The 25,412-nt window shown below is 40.1% G+C and overlaps 1 protein-coding gene across 11 annotated transcripts in view; it reads right to left on the reverse strand.

Annotated features, from left to right (window-relative positions):
- The window catches only part of ralgapa1 (Ral GTPase activating protein catalytic subunit alpha 1), a 311,644-nt gene that overhangs the window by 87,799 nt on the left and 198,433 nt on the right, over positions 1-25,412 (reverse strand). For all 11 annotated transcript variants that reach the window (XM_043697833.1, XM_043697826.1, XM_043697822.1 and 8 more), the window contains 3 exons: positions 19,205-20,069; positions 7,732-7,803; positions 4,876-4,999 (listed from right to left, as the gene is read on the reverse strand). In XM_043697833.1, coding sequence (XP_043553768.1) covers positions 4,876-4,999; positions 7,732-7,803; positions 19,205-20,069 — 1,061 coding nt within the window. The remainder of the gene's footprint in view (positions 1-4,875; positions 5,000-7,731; positions 7,804-19,204; positions 20,070-25,412) is intronic.

Here is a 25,412-nt window from a genome sequence, read left to right on the forward strand (position 1 = left end):
GATGAACGAGAGTGAATTAATTGGATGGCAATCAGCCAGGTTGGATTTATCCTGCTGTGTGTGTACAGGACATATCTGGGCAATTTTCCATATTGCTCAGCTAGATGCCAAAGTTGTAGCTGTTCAGAAGGTGAACATCAGATGAGCATTAGTTCAATGGAAGGCAAGGCTGGGGACTAAGACAGATGAATTGAACACAAAAGATTTACAAGGGGATGTTGCCAGGGTTGGAGGGTTTGAGCTATAAGGAGAGGCTGAATAGGCTGGTGCTGTTTTCCCTGGAGCGTTGGAGACGGAGTGGTGACCTTGTAGAAGTTTAAAAAATCATTTGGGGCACGGATAAGGTAGATAGCAAGGTCTAGATTAGAGTGGTGCTGGAAAAGCACAGCAAGTCAGGCAGCATCCGAGGAGCAGGAGAATCGACGCTTCGGGCAAAAGCCCTTCATCAGGAATAGAAACAGGGTGTCTATTCCTGGAGCAGAGTGGAGATGCATAGAGATGCTACTTTCTCCCCACTCCCACCCCCCCTCTCATTTATCTCTCCACTTTTGCCCGACACATCGATTTTCCTGCTCCTTGGATGCTGCCTGACCTGCTGTGCTTTTCCAGCACCATTCTAATCTAGACTCTGGTCTCCAGCATCTGCAGTCCTTGTTTTTACCTAAATAGCCAAGTCTTTTCCTTGGGGTGGGGGAGTCCAAAACTAGTGGGTAGAGGTTTAAGGTGAGAGGGGAAAGATTCAAAAGGGACCGAATGGGCAGCTTTTTCATGCAGAGGATGATGCGTGTATGGAGTGAGCTGCCAGGGGAAGTGGTGGAGACTGGTACAATTACAACATTTAAAAGAATCTGGATGGTATAGGAAGGGTTGAGAGAGATATGGGCCAAATGCTGGCAAATGGGACTTGATTTTCACTCAGAAGATAGTGAAAGTCTGGGTCTTACTTCCTGAAAAAGTGGTGAATGCAGAAATTTTGAGTGGACTTAAAACATTTGGGTATGCATTTAAGTCCAACTACCTACAAAATTACAAACCAAAAGCTAGAATGAGGGGGGAGAGGGGGATGTATGATATTAGATTAGTTTTTTTGACAGACACAGCCACATAGGCCAAATGATTTCCTTGTGTGCTCAAAGCACATTTTGATGTTAGTAGCAGATAGATGGAGCAAAAATAGAGGAAGAAAATAAGATGAGGAAGAAGGTTGATCTTAAAACATCCTATAAAGTGCTTTATAGGTAATCAATTAATTTTAAACTACTGTTATGTAGGCACAGCTGGCAGCTAATATTTTCTCACCAGGCTACCACAAATAGGATTTGAAATTAATAGTAATTTAAATATTTTTGGCGGTCTTGATTGACATGAGTATTGACATGGACAACACTTCATGTCCACCCTAGAAGACAGATATAGCTGTTGTTTAACATCTCATTTGCAGGTGAACACTTCCAATAACGTAGCAGCCCCAATTTCAGCTTACAAATTCTCAGCTTTTAGATTTGGACAAGATTGGACAAAATATAAAACAAAAGCAAAGAATGACAAAAACATCACTAAGAAGGAAACATTATAGTACAAGAGAATGCCAGAAATATAAAAACTGGTCGTAAGAATTTCTACAGATACACTGAGACAGCACTGGCTCAATAGAAAGTGAGTCTGGGGGATTAACAATGGAAAATGAAGAGATGGTACATGAACTGAACACATATTTTGTATCTGTATTCACTATAGATACTACAAGTAACATCCTGGAAATAGATGTATATCAGGAAATGAAAGGGAAAGAGAAACTTAAGAACATTACTTCACCAGGGTAGTGGCACTGAGCAAATTGTTGGAATTGTGAACTTAAATCATAGGTTAAGCGAGTGGACAAGGATCTGACAAATGCAGAATAATGCAGGAAAATGTTAAACTGCCTACTTTAGTCGAAAGAATAAAGAGAAGTCTATTATCTAAGTGGTGAGTGATTACAGGGCTCTGAGGGATCTTAAGTGTCCTAAAACATGATTTACAAAAGGTTAGTATCTAGAATTAAGACTTTACTGATGACTATGAAACCATTGTTAATTGTCAGAAAACCCATCTGACTCATTAATGTCCTTCAGGGAAAGAAATATGCCGTTGTCACCTCGTCTGCCTGACACGTGATTCCAGCCCACAGCAATGTAGATGACTCTCAACTGCCCTCTGAAGTGGCCTAGCGAGCCACTCAGTTATATAGGGCAGTTCACTACCACCTTCTCAAGGGCAACTAGGGACAGGTAGTAAATGCTGGCTAGCCAGCAATGACCACACCCAACGTGTGATTATGAAAAAAATACAATTTATAATTTATTGAGTGGAATTAAATATAAAAGCAGGGAGGTTATACTTCTGTTATATGGGCATTATTGAGACCACATCTGGAACAGTGTGTACAGTATTGACTTCCATACTTAAGGAAGGATGTAAATACATTGGAAACAATTCAGAGAAGGTTTACTTGGCAAAAAACCTAGAATGGGTGACTTCTCATAGGAGGAAATGTTAGACAGACTGGAATGGTTTCTGCTGGAGTTTAGAAAAGTAAGAGGCTATTTGACTGAAACATAAAGATCTTGGATGATGGAAGGATGTTTCCTCTTGTGGGGGTATCTAGAACTAGAGTCATTATTTAAAAATTATGGATTGTCTACTTAAGATAGAGTAAGGAGAAACAAAAACAGAAATTGCAGGAGAAAGGATTCTGAAGTCGTCTCACTGGACCAAAAACATTTTCTCTGCTTTCTCTCTACAATGCTGCCAGACCTGCTGAGTTTCTCCAGCCATTTCTGTTTCAGACTTCTAGCATCAGCAAATCTTTGTTTTGTTTTAGAGATGAGGAGAATTTGTTTTCTGCCAGATGACTGTGGTCTTTGGAACTCTCTTCCTTGAAAAGGGATGTAAGTACAGTATTCAAACATCTGTAAGGTCGATAGAATCTTGATAAGCAAGGGGGTAAAAAGGTCATCACAAATAGGCAGGATTGGGGCAAAATCCGCTCATTCATGATCTTTATTCCATAAGGGAGCATGCTCAAGGGACCCATAGCCATTTGTTTGTAAATAAGATCACAAACCCTTGTTCTTGTGATTCACGGGTTGTAGTGCTCGTAACTCAAAAAGGTGAGCCAGATAATAAGCTTAACAAGTGTTAAACATTCACTCTCATAAAATAATTAAACACAGCAATTCAGAGAACTGTATGTCCTACAATGAATGAATTCTTCCCTCTTATGAAAGTCGTCACTCTCTTTTGATCACAGCAGGAAGTGAGAGAAAAACACCAAATAGATGTCCTGGATTTAGACTGAAGTTTATGGTAGTAGCTCCAGTACTTCATCAACAATATTGATGAACTACTGTAAACAAAACACATTTCATGATACATGGAGATAACAAAAGAAAAATCACAAGATACTTATTTAAAAAATACACAATCCGCAATATTACCTATTGCCTATCAAAAGGAAGGTATTCACAAAATAAACTCTCATATGTTAACAAAGAAATGTTAATCTGTGAAAGGACCATTTGATTGAAGGCCCAATTCTAAAATCCACACGATGATTAAAGAGAAATCCTAACATTTAAGAAGTGGCAAAAAATACTAGTCGATATCTTGGGTACATTTCAACTTTTTTGTCCTTTACATTCAAGAAAGAAGTAAGGAAGTAAGATATTTGCTGGGATAGTTCGATAGACAATATGAATCCCTCTAGTACAGGTAGTTCGTCAGTGCGAATTGGCTATAATGTGACTGATGAATTGTTGACTTTGCTTGCATAATGCAAACTTTCTGAACAGGTACAGCAGTTTTTCATGGTGCGATCTTCTACAGCGCGATTCCTGTAGCGGTTTCCCATAACACAATTTTCTATAGCGCAAGGTTGCAGAGGAACACAACTGTCGCATTATAGTAGAACAACCTGTATCTTAAATGGCTCTGCTTCATGTATGCACATAGAAAATGAATCCCAATAGTGTCAACAATCTACTGTGTTGAAAATGATTGCTATGTTGTGGAGGAATCTCATGCTTTAGTGCACAAAATAAGAGACAAATATAACTTGATAATTATTTTGTAAGGATCTTATTATAAATCATCTTGCACATTTCAATAAAGGGAACTATACTTTCCTGGACATTAACATCAATACAACTGCTGCTGTTTAAAGAATAAGTAATAAACTAGAGGCTAGTTCACGGTGTCAGGTATATACTGAGAATTTCAGAAGTGGCATGATTTCTCCAAGCGAAAAAATCTTGAAAGCATTATTTGATGTTTTCTTAAATACAACCTGATTTATTTTCTAAGATACATGGAAATTCACAATTGCAAGCAGAGCTGAGGGGATTATACAATACTATTGGCTGGAAATAGGAGACAAAGGTCTGCCATCCCTTGAAAAGGAGAAAGAGCTTTGAAGGACATGTGATTGAGTTTGAGGAACTTGATGCTGTGTTGATTGTCCAACCAATTTGTAAAGTCTATCTTAGTTGTATTTGCTACTTAACATGTAATTGAAAGCTCATAATTATTTATAAATTGCCTGCTCACTTAACTGATGTTGATTCTGGATGCGAGATTGTAGGAAATTAATCATGATAGTATTCAACATTTACTTTGTTACATTCTTTCATCGCAAAAAAAATATTTTTGAACTGCAGAATCTTGTAGCTTCATTCTTTTAATCAATAATTGGGATTTGGATTTCTTCTTTTGTTCTTTAAAAAAGTTACTGTCTCTAACAAGATGGGAACAATATGACAGAGTTAAAGCAATGCCGCAATACAAGGGTAAGTGATGTGAAAAGTAAATAAGTTGAGCAAGCACAAGGAACTTTACCTCCCAACCAAGCCCGGCTACAAAATCCTCATAGGATTGGCTTCCTCCAGTGTTCGTCAGAATGGAGTGCTTATCTTCCTGCCCTTCAGCAACATAAAACACTGCTATCTTGTGCGTTTCTCGACTGCATGGAACAAAACAGTAGTTAGTTTAACGAGGCAAAAAAAATCTGTATCTTACATTAATTTCAATTAATGCAATGTTCAATCATCTACTTTCTGTAAAATATACAGATTTGCTTTATGTGTAAGTTGAGTTAAACAATTATCACCAAACCAAAGGAAAATCACAGGGAGATTTTGCCCTTCAAAACGTGGAGCTACAACACATTCCCTTGCATCTCTGGCTTTGTTTGTTATTGCATTTCAATTCTCTATAGGAAAGATGTTGTGAAACTTAAAAGGGTTCAGAAAAGATTTATAAAGATGCTGCCAGGATTGGAGGGTTTGAGCTATAAGGAGAGGCTGAATAGACTGGGGCTATTTTCCCTGGAGCATTGGAGGATGATCTTATAGAGGTTGAGAAAATCAAGAGGGACATGAATAGTGAATGGTCAAGGTCTTTTCCCCAAATTAGGGAAATTCAAAACTAGAGGGCATAGATTTAGGGTGAGAGGAGAAAGACTTAAAAGGGACCTAAGGGGCAACTTTTTCCACACAGAGGGTGGTGAATGGATGGAATGAACTGCTAGAGGAGGTGGTGGAGGCAGATACAGTTACAACATTTAAAATGTATCTGGATAGGTATATGAATAGGAAGGGTTTAGAGGGATATGGGCCAAATCCAGGCAAGAGAGACTAGATCAGTGTAGAATATCTGGTCGACATGGACTGAAGGGTCTGTTTCTATGCTGTACATCTCTGTGAGCCTTAAGGGAGTAATGCACAAAATTTCCAAACCCACGACCTCTACCACCGAGAAGGCCAAGGGCAGTTCAAACATTGAACATGGTCTTCTACAAGTCTTCCTCCAGGTCATACAGCATTCTGACTCAGAAATAGAATATTGATTCCTCATTGTCACTTCTTCTACCTAATTGCACTGTAACTGCATTTCATTTGGAGAATGTGAGGACTGCAGATGCTGGAGATCAGAGTCGAGAGTGTGTTGCTGGAAAAGTACTGCAGCTCAGGCAGCATTCAAGACGCAGGAGAATTGACATTTTGATGAAGGGCTTATGCTCAAAACATTGATTCCCCTGCTCCTCAGATGCTGCCTGACCTGCTTTGCTTTCCCAGTAATACACTCTCGACAACTGCACTTCATTGCTTACAATGGTTCGAGGAGGTAGATTATCATGACCTTCTGAAACAAAATTAAGGAATACTGGCCATACTAGTGATGGTCACATCCAATGATTAAAAAATTATTTAAATTGTGTGTGGAGGGTACACACGCGTTGACATTTCTACTGATCAAAGCGAACTGAAGGGTGAAATGACAGTTGTGTGTGTGTCAAAATTAAATAATTTTTAGAACATGAGCATTATCTTAAAATTAAGTAATAGTGAATGTGTCACATCCAAATGAATTTTCTCCAAATTGTAAGGTAACTTGTGAAAATGCCTTAAAAATGAAGCCAGTTAGAAGCAGCAAAAACACTCGTCACTTAATTCAATTAAGTCACTTATCACTTGTCACTTAATTATCTCACAGGAGTACACAAAAAGGTTATTCACTTAGCTAACTTACAGTTGAAATTCAAAAACATTGGTTATACATATGCAAACAACACAGGAAAGACTGAGATTATACTATACACTATAGTTTTTTAATAATGAATTCAAGAAAAAACTTCAAATATTGATTTTGCTATTTAATGTTCAGTGACAGTTTTGTACAATGCTTTAGTACTGAATGAAAACCACAACATTTCTGGTATTTTTAATATAGTAAGATGTTCCTCATGATGCATGCTTTCCCTTGTTTTATGAACTTAAAAGGCCGGAGCTTCACAAGCATCTGCAAACACCAGTTGTATGAAAGACCTTCACTGAGAAAAAAATCTAGAAGTAGCTACATGCCCAGGTGTAGAATGGCCTAGGCCCTGGAGTGGTCAGGCCAATCACTTTTCTTAGGCAGTTCTTCAGGGTTGAAGGTAACTTGTTTCCACTCGGCCTTGAGTTCTGAAATAGCTGGTTAGTTCAATGCATGACCTGGAGACTCTGCCATAAGGTGCTTGGTGGATCAGATAGATAAGCTGTTTTGAGATTTGCTTGCTCTCTCAAGTACTTTGACTTCATCTCTTCACTCTGGATGAAGTCTCTCAATGTGCTAGCTGCCTTCATGAATAGAGTGTTCTCTATTTTGATCAGTCACAAAGTAGAGACTCCCACGAGTCAGCAGGGAATTCTGACCTCTTCAGGGATGTTTTAAGGACATCCGTAAAGATTTGTTATCCTCCTGGGGATTTCGACATAAGAATAGTTGCTTTGGAAATGAGAAATCTGGCATATAAATGAAATGTTCTGCCCAATGACACTAGTTTTAAGAGGATTTTTTTGAAAATATGGTTCAGTTCACTTTAATAGCTGAATTATACAGGTTAACAGCATCAGAAACAATTACAGCTTGTGTTAGAGAACATAACTCAATTGGGTGATGAGCAGACTTTTCTTCTAGTTTTTGAATTTGGGGTATTCCTTTCAATTATGACTTTTCAGTTCATTTACAGTACATTTACCCCTTTTTTGGTATATGGCAATGAGTCGCATCAAAAAGTTGTCATACAGAATGCAAAGATACAATGAAGAAAGATGTGAAGTGTTTCTTGTTTTAATGAATGTATAAAATTTATCTGACGGATTAGTGAAACATTTGAGCCTGAAACACACCAATTACTGCAGAAAGACTTACCATTGCCTTGAGTCTAGGTTTTTAAGTTCCCGTAAAAGCTTTTCATTTTTCTTCAGAAGATGAAAACTGGTCCTACAGTGAAACAGAAAGTTTAAAATTATAATAGACACGAATAGTTTTATTAGAAAAGATAATTGGCTAAAGCTGTGAATCAATCATGGTACCCTGCTGACAATCATTAATTGAAACATCAGCAGTACCCAAGAAAAAATTTATAACAATTATCTGTTACATTACTGCTAACCTAACTAAACTGTTTCAGTAAAATTGGCACTAACCTCCACCTGACAATTTTAAGCTTGCCCCACTCTATCTGAAAAAATAGCATTAACCAAAACTGGTTTATTATTGACCTATCTACCTCCTTCCAAATATTAATACCAGAATTCTGACATTACCATAGCTTTGATCCAGCCACAGGCACACAAATGTTAATTTCAGAAGAAAGACTATTTGCCCACAATGTCAAGGTGATGCCTTTGTCCGACTCCGTTAAGAATACAACTTCTAGGTTGGAGGTTCAAGTGCTTAATGCATGTTCAATGGAATCATCTGATTGAGCAAATAATAGGCAACCCTGAAGTAGCTGCAGTTTAAGTAGCTGGAGTAATTGCAGTTCCAAGTCTTTATTTAACGATCTCAGAACAAGAAGGATGAGAAGTTGAAAAATAGACAACCTATGACTGAGCTTTTATGAGAGGCAGCAAGTCCAGCTTTGTAAATAAATGATTCAAAATATTTATCAGTTCTCTCAAAAGAAAAGTGAAAAAGTAGTTTGCTAAAATGGGAGTTTGCTGATAGATACAAAATTTCTGGGAAAGAGCTATATAAGTACATTAGAGATACAAATGATTAATAGTGCTTATAGAATTAAAGAGGTATGCTAAAGGTACAAATGATTAGTTTGCATTTAACCATGGCAAGAATGTTGTCATGCAGTTAGGCTGTGTAAGTTAGGAAGTTCCTTTGTTTATGTTATCTAAGTCTTTCTCACAGGGGAAAAGAAGCTGAAAAATTTGTCTAGCTTTAGAATAGAGGAACCAATCTGCCTAGCTCTTCACAGTGAAAGGCAGTTACTCCTATGGAAGGAAGCAGATGGGCTTCACGGCATGTGCTAAGCTAAGTATGAACAGAGAAATTCACAGTTTTGACATTTGGAAGATAATGTTGAAGACTGCTTAGCCAAGAACTAATGGAAGGACCCCTATGAAATTTCACACCTTGGAGAACAGCTGGAACACTGAGGGGAAACTAAAGTGAATTCCAGAGGGTTAGGCCACATCCTTCATCTCACAAATACTCAATAAACTTTCAAGAATTTTGTCATGATAAAGGGAATTCTTACTGAGAAATATAAGTAAAATGGAGTTTGTAGCAAAACGAGCTGTAGTGGAACTTTCTACACTTAATTTCTCTTGATATGAAGTTAATTCTTATATAAAAGTGAAACGTCTTGTGCAATTAATCTTTGGGTAATTGCTTTCCAGTTCAATGTAACTGTCCCCAACGTGATGGTAACACAGGGAAAAACTGGTTGCATTGCAGAGCTAATGATCCCTACCTATAAAGAAAGATTTGGCTGTGGCTGACAGAGGCAGGTAATCAGTTGTACGGCATTACTTCCTGAAGTATGAATAGTAAACACAAGCAAAAGCACTGAGCTAGAACTGGATTGATTGTAGATTGCAGAATGTAGATTGGAGGGAACTGGACCTACAGGAGACAATTATACTCTGGAGCAGGCTGAGTTTGAAAAATTGACGAGTGACATTGCAAGAAAACCACATGTTTGTTGGTTGAAGTTCAGGAGACAGAGGATTGTGGGACAAACAGCCAGCCACACACTAGTGAGAATTTTTTTACTGTACAGACATCAAAATGAAAACTGGTCTTTAGATTAAGTCACATTTAAAGTAGAAGTCATAAGATAATGACCCAAGAACACAGAACAATACAGTGCAGAGTGCCCTTTGGCCCTTGATATTGCGCCAACCTGTGAACTATTCTAAGCCCATCCCCCTGCACTATCCCATCATCATCCATGTCCTTGTTTAAATCTCCCTAATGTGGCTGAGTTAACTACATTGGCAGGAAGGGCATTCCTCGTCCTTACCACTCAGGAGTAAAGAACCTGCCTCTGACATCTGTCTTAAATCTATTACCCCTCAATTTGTAGCTATGCCCTCTCATATAGGCCGATATCATCATCCTAGGAAAAAGACTTTCACTGTCTACCTTAACTAATCCTCTGATCATCTTGTACGACTCTCTCAAATCCTCTCTTAGTCTTTTTCTTTCCAATGAGAACAGACCCAAGTCTCTCAGCCTTTCCTCATAAGACCATCCTGATAAATCTCCTCTGCACCTTTTCCAATGCTTCCACATCCTTTCTGTAATGGGACGAACAGAACTGTACACAATATTCCAAGTGCGGCCGCACAGTTTGTATGGTTGCAACATGACATTACAGATCTGGAACTCAATTCCTCTACCAATAAAACCTATCACACCATATGCCTTCTTAACAGCACTATCATCCTGGGTGGCAACTTTTAGTGATCTATGAACATGGACTCCAAGATCCCTCTGCACATCCACACTACCAAGAATCTTTCCATTGACCCAGTATTCAGCCTTCCTGTTATTCTTCCCAAAGTGAATCACCTCACATTTATCTGCATTGAACTCCATTTGCCACCTCAGCCCAATTCTGCAGTTTATCCAAGTCCCCTTGCAACCTGCAACATTCTTCCACACTATCCACTACTCCACCGACTTTAGTTTCATCTGCAAACTTACTAACCCATCCATCTATGCCAGCGTCTAAGTAATTTATATAAATGACAAACAGCAGTGGGCCCACAACAGATCCTTGTGGCACTCCACTAGTAACCGGACACCAGGCTGAATATTTTCCATCAACCACCACTCATTGCCTTCTTTCAGAAAGCCAGTTTCTAATCCAAACTGCTAAATCACCCTCAATTCCATGCCTCTGCATTTTCTCCAACAGCCTACCCTTATTTATATTTAACATTCTTTTACTACAGAAAGTAAATGAAAAAGGGAACAGTTCAAAGGTAAGGCATGAGACAAAGCTTGGACAATGAGAATGCTCCTCTTGTGGAATATGGGAGGTCAATGATACTTCTGGTGCTCAGAATAACCAAGTGTGCAGGAAATGTCTCCAGCTGCAGCTACTCAGAACTTACTGTGGAACATTTGGCAAGCTGAGAATTTTTTAGGCAGCGCATACAATGACGCAGCCAAACAGCAGATGGAAAGTATTGTGTCCATATGTGTTGCTAGCTCTTGTTTCTTCTGCTTTCTATTTTTGGGTGGGGGGGGGGGGGGGAAGAGCATAGAACACCACTAGTGATGGGGTACACAACTGTAAGAAGAACAGATAGACATTTCCAAATATGACACCAGGATGGCATATTGCCTCCTGCTATCGTGGTCAAGGGTGTCACTGAGCAGCTGTACAACACTCTAAAGGAAGAACAGTCAGACGTTGTGGTTAATATCAGAACCATAGCATATGTAAAAAGAAAGGAGGCCCTGCAGGCAGAATATAGGGAACTGGGAAATAAATTAAAAAGCAGGGCCTTAAAGATAGTAATCTCATCATTACTCTCAGTGTTACGTACTAGTGAGATCACGATTAGAAGAATAGACTGAATGAATGTATGGCTGTAAAGATACTTTTGGAGCAAGGAATTTAGGTTCTTGAGGCATTGGGACTGATTCTGGGGAAAATGGAACCTAAACAAACCGGATGGGTTGTATTCCAGAAGGACCGGGACCAATATCCTTGTTTGAGCATTCCCTGGTACTATGATTTTAGCGTGAAGAGCAAGGGGGCGGGAACCTGAGCAGGGAGAAACAAAAAGGAAAAGAAAGCTAGATGTGAAAGATAGAAAAGTAGAGAGCATAAGTAGAAGGGAAAAGAAACAAGGACTTGCAGCAATTAAGGCTTGAGTGCCAAAAAAAGTGTGAAATTGTTAAAGATAAATGTAAAAGTACTCTATGTGAATGTACAGATCTTTGTAAGCAGATATACTTTTCTTACAATTACAGACACGGCTGTAGGATAACTACGGATAGGAACTGAATATCCAAATACAATCAATATTTGGGAAAGACAGGCAAGGAGGATAGGAAGGTGGATAGCAGTGAAGGGTAAAGTCAGTGCAACATTGAGAAACGATATTGGCTCAGTAAATAGATGTACGGTGTGAGACAAGAACTTTCAAAAGTTGATTGGAGTAGACTGTTCACAGGTAAAGGGACAAATGGCAAGTTGGAGCCTTTCAAAAGTCTGGTGAGATTTCAGAGGCATTAGAGTGAATGATATAGCTGGTAAGAATAGGAGACAGTAGATGAACAAAGACATTGAGGCTCTAGTCAAGAATAAAACAGAATCACATATCAGATATAGACAACTGTGATCAAATGAACCTCTTGAAGAGTACAAAGAGAGTAGGGGCATTCTTAAGAGAGAAATCAGGAGGGCAAAGAGGGAATATGAGATAGCCTCAGCAGATAAGATTGTAGATAATCCAAAGAGATTCTACAAATACATTAAGAACAAAAAAGCAACTAGAGAGAGAATATGTCCACTTAAAGATCAGAGAGGTTGTCTACGTGTTGAATCTCATGAGATGGGAGAGATCCAAATGAATATTTCACGTCATCATTTACTATGGAGAAAGAAATGGAGGCTAGAGAACTCAGAGAAATAAATATTGCTGTTTTGAAAACAGTTCATATTACAGAAGAGGAAGTGCTGGAGGTCTTAGAAAACAAAGGTGGCTAAGTCTCTGTAATCTGATCCCAGGACATTGTGGGAAGTTAGAGAATAAATTACAGAGCCCCTAGCAGAAATATGTATCATCTATAACCACAGGTGAGGTGCTGGAAGTCTGGAGTGTGGCTAATGTTGTGCCTTTATTTAAGAAAGGCTGTAGGAGATGCTGGGAATACAGACCTGTGAGCCTGACAGCGGTGGTGGGTAAGTGATTCTGAAAGACTGATTTACAAGCATTTGGAGAAGCAAGGACTGATTAGGGATAGTCAGCATGCTTTTATGCAAGGGTATTCATATCTCACAACCTTCATTGAGTTTTTTGAGGAAGTAACCAAAAGGATTGATGCGGGCAGAGCGGTAGATGTTGTTCACATGGACTTTAGCAAAGCTTTTGACAAGATTCCACACAGTAGACTAATTAGTAAAGTTAGATCACATAGGATTCAGGGTGAGCTTGCCAACTGGATATAAAATTGGCATGAAGGTAGGAGACAGAAAGTGATGGTGGAGGGTTGTCTGTCAGGCTGGAGGCCTGAGACCAGCAGTGCTCCACAGGCATCAGTACTGAGTCCACTTTTGTTTGTCATTTATATAAACGATTTGGATCATGATTATTAAGTTTGCAGATGATACCAAAATTGGTGATACACTGGACAGCATAGAAGGTAATCTAAGATAACAATGTAACATGGTATAAAATACACACATTAATCTCCTTGTGTAACTACAAGTCCTCTCATTTCCTTTTTCTGTTACTCCCAAGTGGTGCTAGCCACATGACTTCAGCAGAACCAGAAGAAGGCTGCTCATTACCCTGCTCTGTTTGCTCAAATGTTCATTGCTGGATGCAATAAATCAGGTTAGAGGAAATGCAGGTGAATCTCTGCCGGACATGGAATGATTCTCTGGGGCCTTGGACGGAGCAAAGCGGGGAAGTGTGAGAGCAGGTTTTGCACCATCTGCAGCCACAGGGGAAGGTTCCAGGTTTGGAATCGATAAGGACACACAAAAGACTGCCCCATGTGCACCAATGCAGGGGTAGATTTGGTTATCAAGACAGCAGGCAGAACATACGATTTCAGCCAAGGGGCTGTGAATGTGTTAAACAAGGGGAGTGCCACCAGGGAGCAGTAAAGATTCAGAAGTTGAAGCAGTTTGAACAGAACATTCATTTCCATGTTCTCTTGGTCCATCTTGGAGGTAGTGAGTACTGCAGATGCTGGAAAGGTCAGAGTTGATAAAGAGTGGAAAAAGCACAGCAGGTCAAGCAGCATCAGAAGAACAGGGGAATTGATGTTTCGGGACAAACCTTTCATTAGGACTGAGGGAGGGAGCTGAGAAATTAATAGAGGGAGCGGGGTGGGAAAGGGCAAAGGTAAGTGGGATGGCGATCAATGGATGTAGATAGGAGGTGATTGTGATTGGTCAGTGGGAAGGGTGGCAGATGAATGGGAAGGAAGATTAGGTCAGGCCAAAGGGCGGAGAGTGAGGGTTGGACCCAGGTTTGGGTGGGGGGGTGGGGGGAGGTGTGTGGAGTTGGAAGATTTGGAAGCTGCTGAATTCTACATTCAGGCCATATGGTTGTAAGCTTGCGAGGTGGAAGATGAGGTGCTCTTCCTCCAGTTTGCACGTGACCTTATTTTGATAGTGGAGGAAGCCCAGGATGGACATGTCATCGGGGGAGTGGAAGAGGGAGTTGAAATGGCAAGCAACTGGAAGATGGGGTTGACTGGAGAGTACGGAGAGTATGTTCCCAGAACTGTTCTCTGACTTTGCACTCGGTCTCTCCAATGTAGAGGAGACCACATCAGGAGCAATAAATCAAGTTAGAGGAAATGCAGGTGAATCTTTGCCGGACGTGGAATGATTATTTGGGACCTTGGATGGAGCTAAGAGGGGAGGTGTGAGGGCAGGTTTTGCACCTCCTGCAGCTACAAGGGAAGGTTCCAAGTGTGGAGGAGAGGTTGGTGGGGGGTGTGGAGGAGAGGTTGGTGAGGAGTGTGGACCAAATGAGGGAGTCACGGAGGGAATGGTCCCAGCGAAAAGTGCATGAGGTGGGGCGGGAAATATCATTTTGATGGTAGGGTCAGACTACATGTACGGAAATGGCAGAGGATGATGTGCTGGAGATTAGTGGGGAGAAATTTGAGGACTGGGAGACACTATCCTTGGTTGGGTGTGGGGGGGGAGGGGGGAAAGTGGTAGGTTTGAGGGCCGAAATGTGGGAAATGGAAGAGATATGGTTGAGGGCATTGTTGGTCACAGGGGAGGGGATAGTATGATCCTTGAAGTAGGAGGACATCTCAGATGTCCTGAAGTGGTATCGCTCATCCTGGGAGCGGATACAGCAGAGGTGGAGAAATTGGGAGTATGTAAATACATTTTGGGAGGTGTAGTCAAGGTAACTGTGGGAGTTGGTGGATTTGAAATAGATGTCGATGCTTAGCAATTTGCCACAGATGGAGACAGAGAGGCAGGCATAGCTGGTACCCATGGCCACCCTTCTGGTTTGTAGCAAGTGTCACAGGTAGTCAGGGTAGTTAAGAAGGCCTTTAGCATGCTTGCCTTCATTGGTCAGACCTTTGACTATAGAAGTGTGATGCCATGTTGAGGTTATAAAGGATATTGGTAAGGCTTCTTCTGGAGTACTGTGCACAGTTCTGGTCACCCTGTTATAGGAAGATTTTATTATTAAATTCGAGAAGGTTCAGAAAAGATTTATCAGGATGTTGCCAGGAATGGCATTGGAAGTCAAGTTGCTGAAGAGGCATGATGGTGGATAGGCAATGCTAAGATTTACAGAACAAATTTTCATTTTTGGTGCAAAGATTCAACAGGAACAGTGACCCAAAAGAAACTAATGATAATGCCAGATTTCAAGTAAAAGTAGCAAGCCTGTGGATGAGAGCAGTTTAGAATATAGCAAAGGAGGACCTGAAGTTTGAATAAGATGGGAAAAAGAATACGTGAGTAAAATGGATCAAGTCCGATTGTAAAGCAGGCTATAAGATCTTCAATAATACGTAAAAGGTTCAGAAATTCTGGAGGACTGGCAATGGAGAACAAAGAACTGGGACAGCAATTAAACAACTCCTTTGGTTCTGTATTCATAGAAGGCACAAATAACTTCCCAGAAATGCCAGGATAGCAAGGGTCTGTTAGGAAGAAGAAACTGAAGGAAATTAGTAAGAATGGAAAAAAAATGTGCTGTGGCAATTAATGGGACCAGAAGTTGATAAATCTCCAGGACTTGATAACCTACATGCCAGGGTAAAAAAATGTCACAGCCACGGAGATAATGGATGTTAGTCATCATCTTCCAAGGTTTTCTAGATTCTGGACAAATCCCAGTAGATGGGGACGGGGAGGGCATATGTAATCACACTATTTTAAAAAAATAGGAGGGAGAAAACTGAGAATTACTCTGGTTAGCCTAACATCAGTAGTGGGGAAAATGATGGGAGTCAATTAAAAAAGATGGAATAAGATGTCAATTCAAAGATACTAACAGGATTAAATAAAATCAACATGAATTTATGAAAAGGTAAACCATGTTTGACAAACCTGTTGGGTTTTGTTTGATAATTTAGCTAGTAAAATGGATAATAGACAATCAGTGGATGTGGAATATTTTTAAAAATTCTCACAGAAGGGGTGTGCTCAAAATTAACGTATATGTGATTAGGTAATTTGGGTATGGATTGAGAATTGGTTAGCAGACAGGAAAAGAAGTCTTGTAGACAGAAATTGCATGCAATATATCCACATTTGCTGAAAACACAAATCTAGGTGGGGTTTCGAGTTAAATAGAAAATGTAAGGAGATTCAAGGTAATTTAGACAAGTGTATGGATAAATACATGGCAGATGCAGTATAATGTGAAATTATCCATTTTAATTTGAAAAAGAAAACATCTAGTTACAACAACCTGCATTTATGTAGTGCTCATGGGAAATGTTAATACGGAAATGGACCCATGTGTCATTTATAAATCAGTCAATGAAAGCAAGCACACAAATGCAGCAAGCAGCGAGGAAGGCAAATGATAAGTTGGCCTTCATTGCAAAGGAGCAAGGAAATCTTGTTACTCCTGTATGGGAACTTTGTGACACCATACTTGGGAGTATTGTATGCAGTTCACCGAAGGCTCACCAGGCCAATTTCTGGGATGGCAGATTTATCATATGAGGAGAGATTGGGTTGAATGAGAGAGGATCTTGTCGAAACACATAAAATTCTGACAGGGCTTGACAGACTGGATGAAGGGCCAATATTGTTTCTAGCTGGAGGATCTAGAACAAAGGGTCATAGCTTTGGGATAGACATTAGATAATTTAGGACTAGGAATGAAGAGAAATTTCCTCAAGAGGCTGTTGACCCTATGGAATTCTCTACCACATAAGACAGTGTAGACTAAGTAACTGAATATATTTAAGGAAGAAATGGACAGATTTCTGGACATTAAACACAGCAAGGAATATGGGGACAAAGTTGGAGAATGGGAAAAGAGAAAGAGAATCAATCATGATCATACCGAATGGCAAAACAAGCTCAATGTGCTGAATGGCCTACTTTTGCTCCTAATTTCTAGTATATGGTCATCACTTATGTATGTAGATCTTTTCTGCTGTTAAAAATTATACACACTGACTCATTAACCCATAACGTCTCCTTCATACACTTGAACAATTTTGTCTCTGGCTGATGAGGTAGAACTTTGTTTTTCTAATCTCTCAATAGTTCACAACTTTGTTTTGCTAGAAGTAAATTGCAGAAGATACTATTGTTTCAATCTCAATATAGACATTCACAATTTCTCAAACTGGATTTACACAATGCTTTTGATATAGGTAAGCATTATAATGCACTCCATAGGTGTGTAATCAGGTAAAAACTGACACTAAGCTAAAAGAATGTTGGATGACTAACAGCTTGACCACAAAGGTAGGTTTTAAGAATGATCATAAAGGATGTGGGAAAAGATGTGTAGGGATCCTAACAGCACAACTTTAGGCCGAGACAGTTCATGGCATGGTTGTCAATGATATGGCAAACCAGATAGAGATGTACAAGAGGTCAAAGATAGAGGACCAAAGATCCAAGGAAGACTGTTAGACTGCAGAAGATTGCAGAGATAGGAATGTGGGAGAGCAAAGACTGATTTGAATTGTGACAATTTTAAGAGTGATATTGGGGGTCTTGAAACATCTGATATGTAAGTAGGATAAGGCCATTTGGGCCCCTGAGCTTGCTCCACTATTTAATGAGATGATGGTTGATCTTGTTTTGCCCTCAACTTTACTTTCCTACCCATGCTAAAGGTGGGTGATGAATGAGCAGGATTTGGTACCAGTTAGGATAAAGGTAGGACAATTTTTGCTCAATTCAAATTTACGCGAGATGGAAGAGTGAAAGATGAACAGGAAAGCATTGGAATGGAATGGAATGGAGGTAACAAACTCAAGATCATTATAAATTTGTTACATACTACACAAAGGCAAGAGGGCCAGCCACTGGAAATGCAGGAACAGAAAAAAAAAAGATTCTCCCATGTGAAAGTAATAATTCATTTCTTTCCATGAAGCAGACTTAGACACAAGTTATTGTGCAACGAAGGATTAACTATATACTTTAAATGTTGCTGCTTACATGCCTTCTTCGTAGTTAGATCACAGTGAGCTCACACAATACAGAACTGGGACCAGAGTCTGTCAAATTCTGCAGATGTCCTCGCTCATTAACCCTCGTATACAGTAATAATTAATAAAAGGTTGTTGATTTTTACTGACAAGAGTTTGAACTAACTTGTCAACAACCCCAGCATGATGGCAGTCATCAAATACAAAAAAAGATTGAGGTAATCAGCAACGAGTGCCAGAACTGATACCCATAGCAGTACAGTGCAGCAGATGAACGTAAAGACTAGTCTAACATACAACCATAGAAGAATGAGAAAAGCCTGAGGAGATGCCCAGTGAAACTATACAGTAGCGGCAAAAGCTCATGAAGGCCAACCCAGTCACTGTACCAGTCCAGCGATTAACATAAACAGCACTGTGGAAAGGCATGTACTTCGACAAAGGTGAGCAATGAATTCCACTCTAATACATCTAAGAACTTTCCAGAAGGCAGAGGGCAATTTACAAATCGAACAACGGCACAGTTGTCATAGAGGATGCAGAAACAAAGTGTGCCGTGGCAGTTTCTGGAGACGTGTGCAGAAAAGACACCATTTTTTGCAAGCTCCCCAAGACAGCGTGAAGAAGGTTCACAGGCTGAAAGAAAACCCTGTCCACATAGTGGAAAGTTGCAGTCATAGCAGTTGTTTTTTTTGTGAATGGATCTGTAAGCCTCAGGGTCCAAAAGGCACCATCCTCAAAGGTCAGCTTCAAGCAAAATTAATACAGAGAAATTGTTGAAACACTATACTTTATCTATGTCCACCCATGTTAACTTCGAAGCAGGAGAATCTGCATAAGTCACAATTTCATCTTCAAGTTAGAAAAAATTATCAATAATTTCCAAAACTGTTTAGAGGACCTGGAAAATTGAATACTATGTACATCACAATAAAGTGGATGTCAAACTCAACTATTTTTAAATTAAATGTACAATTATTTTCTAAAGCATAAATATCATAAATCATATTTTTAAACATCTTACCTATTATCCCATGAATTCATGCCAAGAATATTCAGCAGCATCCTGCAATAGTAAAACACAGACTGAGGCTCTTGTGGGCATGGCTCTTCCTGCTCCATTGCTTTCATATTCTGGTCATTGCCATGTTTCTCTACAAATTCCTTCTCTTCTGTGTACTGTTTTAGAATTTCATTGATTACATCATTTTCCTGTTTCTCTGAAAAACAAACAGGAGCGGCAGCAGGGATATTAAGTTGCACACCAGCTCTCTGGAGACATTCTGGACTGGTGGAACCAAGGTACTGCAACATCTCATCCAAAGCATCTTCGTCATCACGAATTACATCCCAAGATGGCACTACTTCCCCGCACCTTCTTTTTGTTTGAGGTACCAAATATTCCCTTAAATCTACATCATCGGTTTCTGTTTCATTGGAGTGAGGTTCAGCCATCTGTTCTTCTTTGCATAGATTGCTGACCTTGGAAGCAATTTGCTTTTGTTGACAGAAGTGAGGTGGTCCATATAGAATTGCAGAATCCCAGCAGTACTTACCAGATATATCACGTACCACAACTCTAACATTTGAGGTAGCTGTCGAAAGTCCAGCTGACATCCCTCCTCCTGGGATATTGTCCTCAATAGGGATTTCCAGGTATGAAATAAGTGTTGAACTGTTCAGCACAAAAAACTGGAGATTAGGGTTTTCAAAAAGTTCAGGGGAAAGCTCAGTGCAGTCAGTAAAAGGATTGTCATGGTTTTCACTTATTAAGCTGGTCAGCATTGCTGGGCCACCACTCAATGGATAATGGCCAACGTGGTTTACCAAATGAATTATCACAGTCCGGGCAGCAACTGAGATCAAACCTTGTTGAATGCGACTCCTCACTGTAAAATACGTAAAGGGGATACGTTGTAAGAAATTTTTTTGGGGTTTGGTTGCAAATTCTAACTTCAGCTAAAAATGTAAAGTATTGCAAATCATTAAATTTAACTCACTTTGACCTTCCATTGGATAAGTGAAGTTAGATGTGTGGTCATAGAGCAATATTAATGGATTACTTTCAGTGAATATTGATAAAATTCAGATCACCATGGTTGCACATATTCAATTTACATACATGAACACTATTCATTTTTCTCAAAGAAATATTGGAAAGCCACAGTTGCAGTTATAGCAGTTGTTTTTTGTGAATGGATCTGTAAGCCTCAGGGTCCAAGAGGCACCAGCCTCAAAGGTTAGCTTCAAGCAAAATTAATACAGAGAAATTGTTGTATGGTCTGTATGGAAGTTATAAGAATTTTTTTCTAGGTTTTCTAAGCACCTAGGTTCCAATGCAGCACACAAAAAGCTAAGTTGCACAACTAACAAGCAAACAGTGTTTAGAACCCTATGAAAAATTGTACTGTACAAAGTACAGAAAGATATACTGTACTTCAAATCTGATTTGTTACATATTAGCAGATAGCTGTACCTAGGGACCTTTGTATCAAAGATGCTGCCATAAACTGCGACTTGCGCGCTTGTCACTGTACTCATTTGAGTACATGTGACAATAAAGCTAAGTAGCAATGCCAATAAAGGGTGAGTGGTGAAAAATATTTAACTCTCCTAATGCTTGAATATCTAATTTCAATGACATAAAATGACTTTTTAAAAAGGAACAATTTTAGCTGCTTCCAAACTTCATCAGAGAACTTATTCCTGGCCTAATGCCTCTGCATTAAAAAGGGCAAAGAGAATACTAAATATCCCTGCCTGTGAAGCTTTAGTTATTCTTACTAGTACACAACACAAACTGCTTATAATGTATGGTTTTCCTATTGGCTGTTCTGCATTCTGTATCCCTTTAGTGTCCTTTCTGCTGAAGGATTAGGTTTAAATAGGTGGCTTAGCAACCCACAGATGGTGAAAATTTGAGGTTAAGAACAGTGAGCCAGATTATCTGAAAAATGGCAATTTTGCAAATATTGTCACTCTGCCCCTTCCTTTTCATGAAAGGAAATAGCTCTGTATTTATGACAGAAAATTAAGGCTCCTTGAGAAACACTGTACTTCCTTTCTGACAGTTCTCTTCTTGTGCAGAACTGACTGGGGAAAGCAAACTATTCCTACTTTTCACAGCAGTCAGTTGCTATTCTATGAAATGTAAAGGTTCAGAATCAGACAGCTATTTTGACAGCTGCAAACAGTTAGTACATAAGCTAAGTGAGGTCAGGGGCCAAGAAGGTAGGGTGCTATATGGTTTAGGGCTAAAGTGCTATGTGAGTAGGGTGCCAACTCAGTAGGGAGTAGGGTGTCAGGAGCAAGGTGATAAAGGGGCCAGGTAAGCAACGTAGTATTTGGGATAGGTCAGGACAGAAGGGAGAAATCAAATCTGAAGTAGGGGAAGGAAGTTGGCTCCAAAAGATGTGCAGGTCAGGTGAATTGGCCATGTTAACTTGTCCACAGTGTTCAGGGATGTGTAGGTTAGGTGCATTTGTCAGGGGTAAATGTAGCGGAATGGGTCTGGGTACTCTTTGGAGGGTCAGCGTGGACTTGTTGGGCCAAATGGCCTGTTTCCACACTGTAGGGATTCTACTTTATTCTAAAACAGAGGAAGTGAGAATCAGATACAGAGCGTGGGAAGTGATTAATCGTTTAACTATTCCTGGGTGACTACTTACTTAATTTCACTGGAACCCTCTGAATTCAGAGTTAAATTGAGACTTTCAGAGCATTCCAGCAGAATCTTCAATTTCCTACGCAAATCTTTTGGAGTCTGTTAAGATGGGGATTCTGCAGGGTTCCCACATGCAACTCCTATCTATGCTGGAATAAGGACTGTTGAACCATCTGAAAATCTGGGTCATAACAATCCTGAAATTACTGGAGTGGTATTGTTGATTTCTAAAGCAGGAGAGTTATTAGGTAAATTACACTCTTTCAAAGCTAAGTCAATGATTTTATGGAGAAGCTGACCTTCTAAAGAGAAAGGCACACAAATCAACTCATTATAACTTATAGTGAAGACATCTGAGAAATATAATTTCAAGGTCAGGAACAAGTCATGGGAATCTTGGCTGGTTTAGATTAGATTCTGGTTGAAACTTTATTGCTGGAACAGCACAGCAGGTCAGGCAGCATCCAGGGAACAGGAGATTCGACGTTTCGGGCACAGGCCCTTCTTCAGGATTAGATTCTCTCCATTGTAGAAACAGGCCCTTCGCCCCCACAAGTCCACACCGCCCCTCCAAAGAGTAACCCACCCAAATCCATTCTCCTACCCTATATTTACCCCTGACTAACGCACCTAACACCGTGGCCAATTTAGCATGGCCAATTCACTTGACCTGCACATCATTGGCTTGTGGGAGAAAACTGGAGCACCCGGAGGAAACACATGCAGACACAGGGAGAATGTGCAAACTCCAATTTATTTTACTGTTTTCTGACATAAAGTGTCCAAACATAGGGAAGCCAAACATCCAAATCCAGCATCCAAACCTTGTGCTTCCAAGAAAAAGACAAACTATTGCACAATGCACTGACCACTTTTCTTCCTTAAATAGTGTTGTGCAATACCCTGTGAAAGGTTTTGTTAATGGCTAGAATAGATCAGCCATTAGACCAATAGTACTCAATGTATTATATCAAAGAGGGTTGTACTTGGAATTTATCAAAGTCAAGAGTGATCTCAAACATCATGGTTTATACCACTTGACAGTGGTGACAAATCATTGCAGGGCAAAAACCTAATATGTTACATCCGCAAAAGAGCTGCTGTTGGATGGGGCTGTGGTATACATAATCATTCACAAAAAAGGCGATCGGAAAAGGGTATGGCATTTATGGGACGGTTGTAAACTGAATTAAAACTAATTGGTGGGGAGGAAGTTGACAGCAGGAGTTAAGGGCATTTTCTTAAGAGTGGCTGGAAATGAGTGATTGTGCCTCATAGAATTGTATGCTTGTACTCTTACTGCTTACTGAAAATATGAATGATTTGAATAGAAGGCTTGGTAGTACTGTGAAATACAGGTGAGATATCTGGCAGGTTGGCCACAGCCATGCAGCAAATTGATAATATTCCTTTTTACAGCCATACACTGAGTTTTAAAATTTCAGCAACAATTATACGAGTATGGGTGTCACTTGCTAGAGTGTCATTTGTCTGTCCTTAATTAAGCATGGAAGAATCAACCACATTGCTATCAAATATCTGACTGGTCAGACTCTGACTATTTTTGTCAGAATATACTGTAGTTAATTGTCAAAGTTCTATCAACACGGAAGATGAATAGCTAGTTGCTCAATGAAACAATAAATCCATTGCTTATTACCTTCTCTCAGTGTGCTCCTTAATGATGGCCTCTTGCAATGCAGTGAATGCATCCTTACCTCTGGGCCAGGAGGCCCAGGTTCAGGTCCACCTGATATGTCTTAAGAGCTGGACAGCTTCCTTGGAAGCCACAGAGGAACCTTGATTATCGGGGCTTCACTTAACCAAATTTCAAATGATCCAAACAAGATTGCAAGGCCCCGATGCTTGGCTAGCTATGTAATCCGGCATTCAATTAACTGAACAAAATACTCCCACCCGTGTCCTTCAGATAATCAAAGTTCCTCTGTATCTACATTTAGAGGAGTGTGTTTTGTCTATTGTCTAATATGTCCCGCACAAGCTATTTACTTAGAGAAATTCAACACTCCCCAACATAAGCCCTGCAGCAGTCAGCTAGAGGTGATTATGACAGTATCGAATCTCTGGAAGTCTCAAGCTTTGGACCAGAACATAGATGGTGAAGTTTGATTTAAAAAAAAAACACTCACAGGGAAATTTGCTAGAGCTGCTCAGGAGGACTTAAACTAGTAAGGTGGTGGGGTGGGACCCAGGGAAATAGTGAGCAAAGAGATCAATCTGAGACTGGTACAGTTGAGAACAGAAGTGAGTCAAACAGTCAGGGCAGGCAGGAACAAGGTAGGACTAATAAAGTAAACTGCATTTATTTAGATGCAAGGGGCCTAAGAGGGAAGGCAGATGAACTCAGGACATGGTTAGGAACATGGGACAGGGGTATCATAGTATTTATAGAAATATGGCTCAGGGATGGGCAGGACTGAGTTTGTTGTCGGTTTCTTCCTCCTTGGTAAACTTTATGCCTGTGAGGGTGTTGTTGATGATGTTAAATGTCTCTTCATCTTGTTTCGTTTTGTGATGACAAAGGTGTCATCTACGTGGCGGATCCAGATTTTTGGTTTGATGGCAACAAACTTGCATTCCTGGACGTCAGAGTCGAAAGAAAGGACAATGGAGAACTACAAACCTGCGTACACAGAAAACCGACAAACACTGACCAAATACTTAACTACATCAGCAATCATCCCAACACACACAAACGAAGCTGTATCAGAACACTATTCCAACGAACCACCACACAGTGCAGCACAGGCGAACTTCGGAAAACAGAGGAGAACCACCTATACAATGTATTCAAGAAGAACGGATACTCAAAATATACAGTCCGCAGATTCCTCAGGAACAAACCACGACTACCAGACCAAACACAGCCAGAAACCCTAACCACCTTACCATACATCAAAGAAGTCTCAGAAATGACAGCCAGACTACTAAGACCCCTCGGAATCCTAGTAGCACACAAACCCACCAACACTCTCAAACAAAAACTAACAAACTTAAAAGACCCAGTACAACCCATGGACAAAACCAACGTCATCTACAAAATTCCATGCAAGGACTGCCACAAGCACTACGTAGGACAAACAGGAAGGAAGTTAGCCATCAGGATACACGAACACCAGCTAGCCACAAAAAGACACGACCCTCTCTCCCTCGTAGCCCTACACACGGATGAAAAAAAACACCATTTCGACTGAGACAACATATCTATCCTGGGACTGGCTAAGCAAAGACATGCCAGAGAATTCTTAGACGTCTGGCACTCCAACCACAACGCCATAAACAAACACATAGATCTAGATACCATCTATCAACCCCTCAGAAAACAAACAGGAAATGACATCATCACAAACCCCAGGAACCCCATCCAGGAGAAAGATATAAATAGTAAGCAGGAGACAACAGCTTCACTTCACTTGGAGGTCGCCACTGATGATGTTATCTAGCCAGGTAATGAAACGTCTGGATATCAAACCTACAGCTCAGCGAGCAATCCTACACCCTAAACCTCAACCTGAGCTACAAACCTTCACAAACCTTGCAAAAAGCT

The sequence above is a fragment of the Chiloscyllium plagiosum genome, chromosome 10 (genome assembly GCF_004010195.1).
Source record: "Chiloscyllium plagiosum isolate BGI_BamShark_2017 chromosome 10, ASM401019v2, whole genome shotgun sequence".
Taxonomy (NCBI): Eukaryota; Metazoa; Chordata; class Chondrichthyes; order Orectolobiformes; family Hemiscylliidae; genus Chiloscyllium; species Chiloscyllium plagiosum.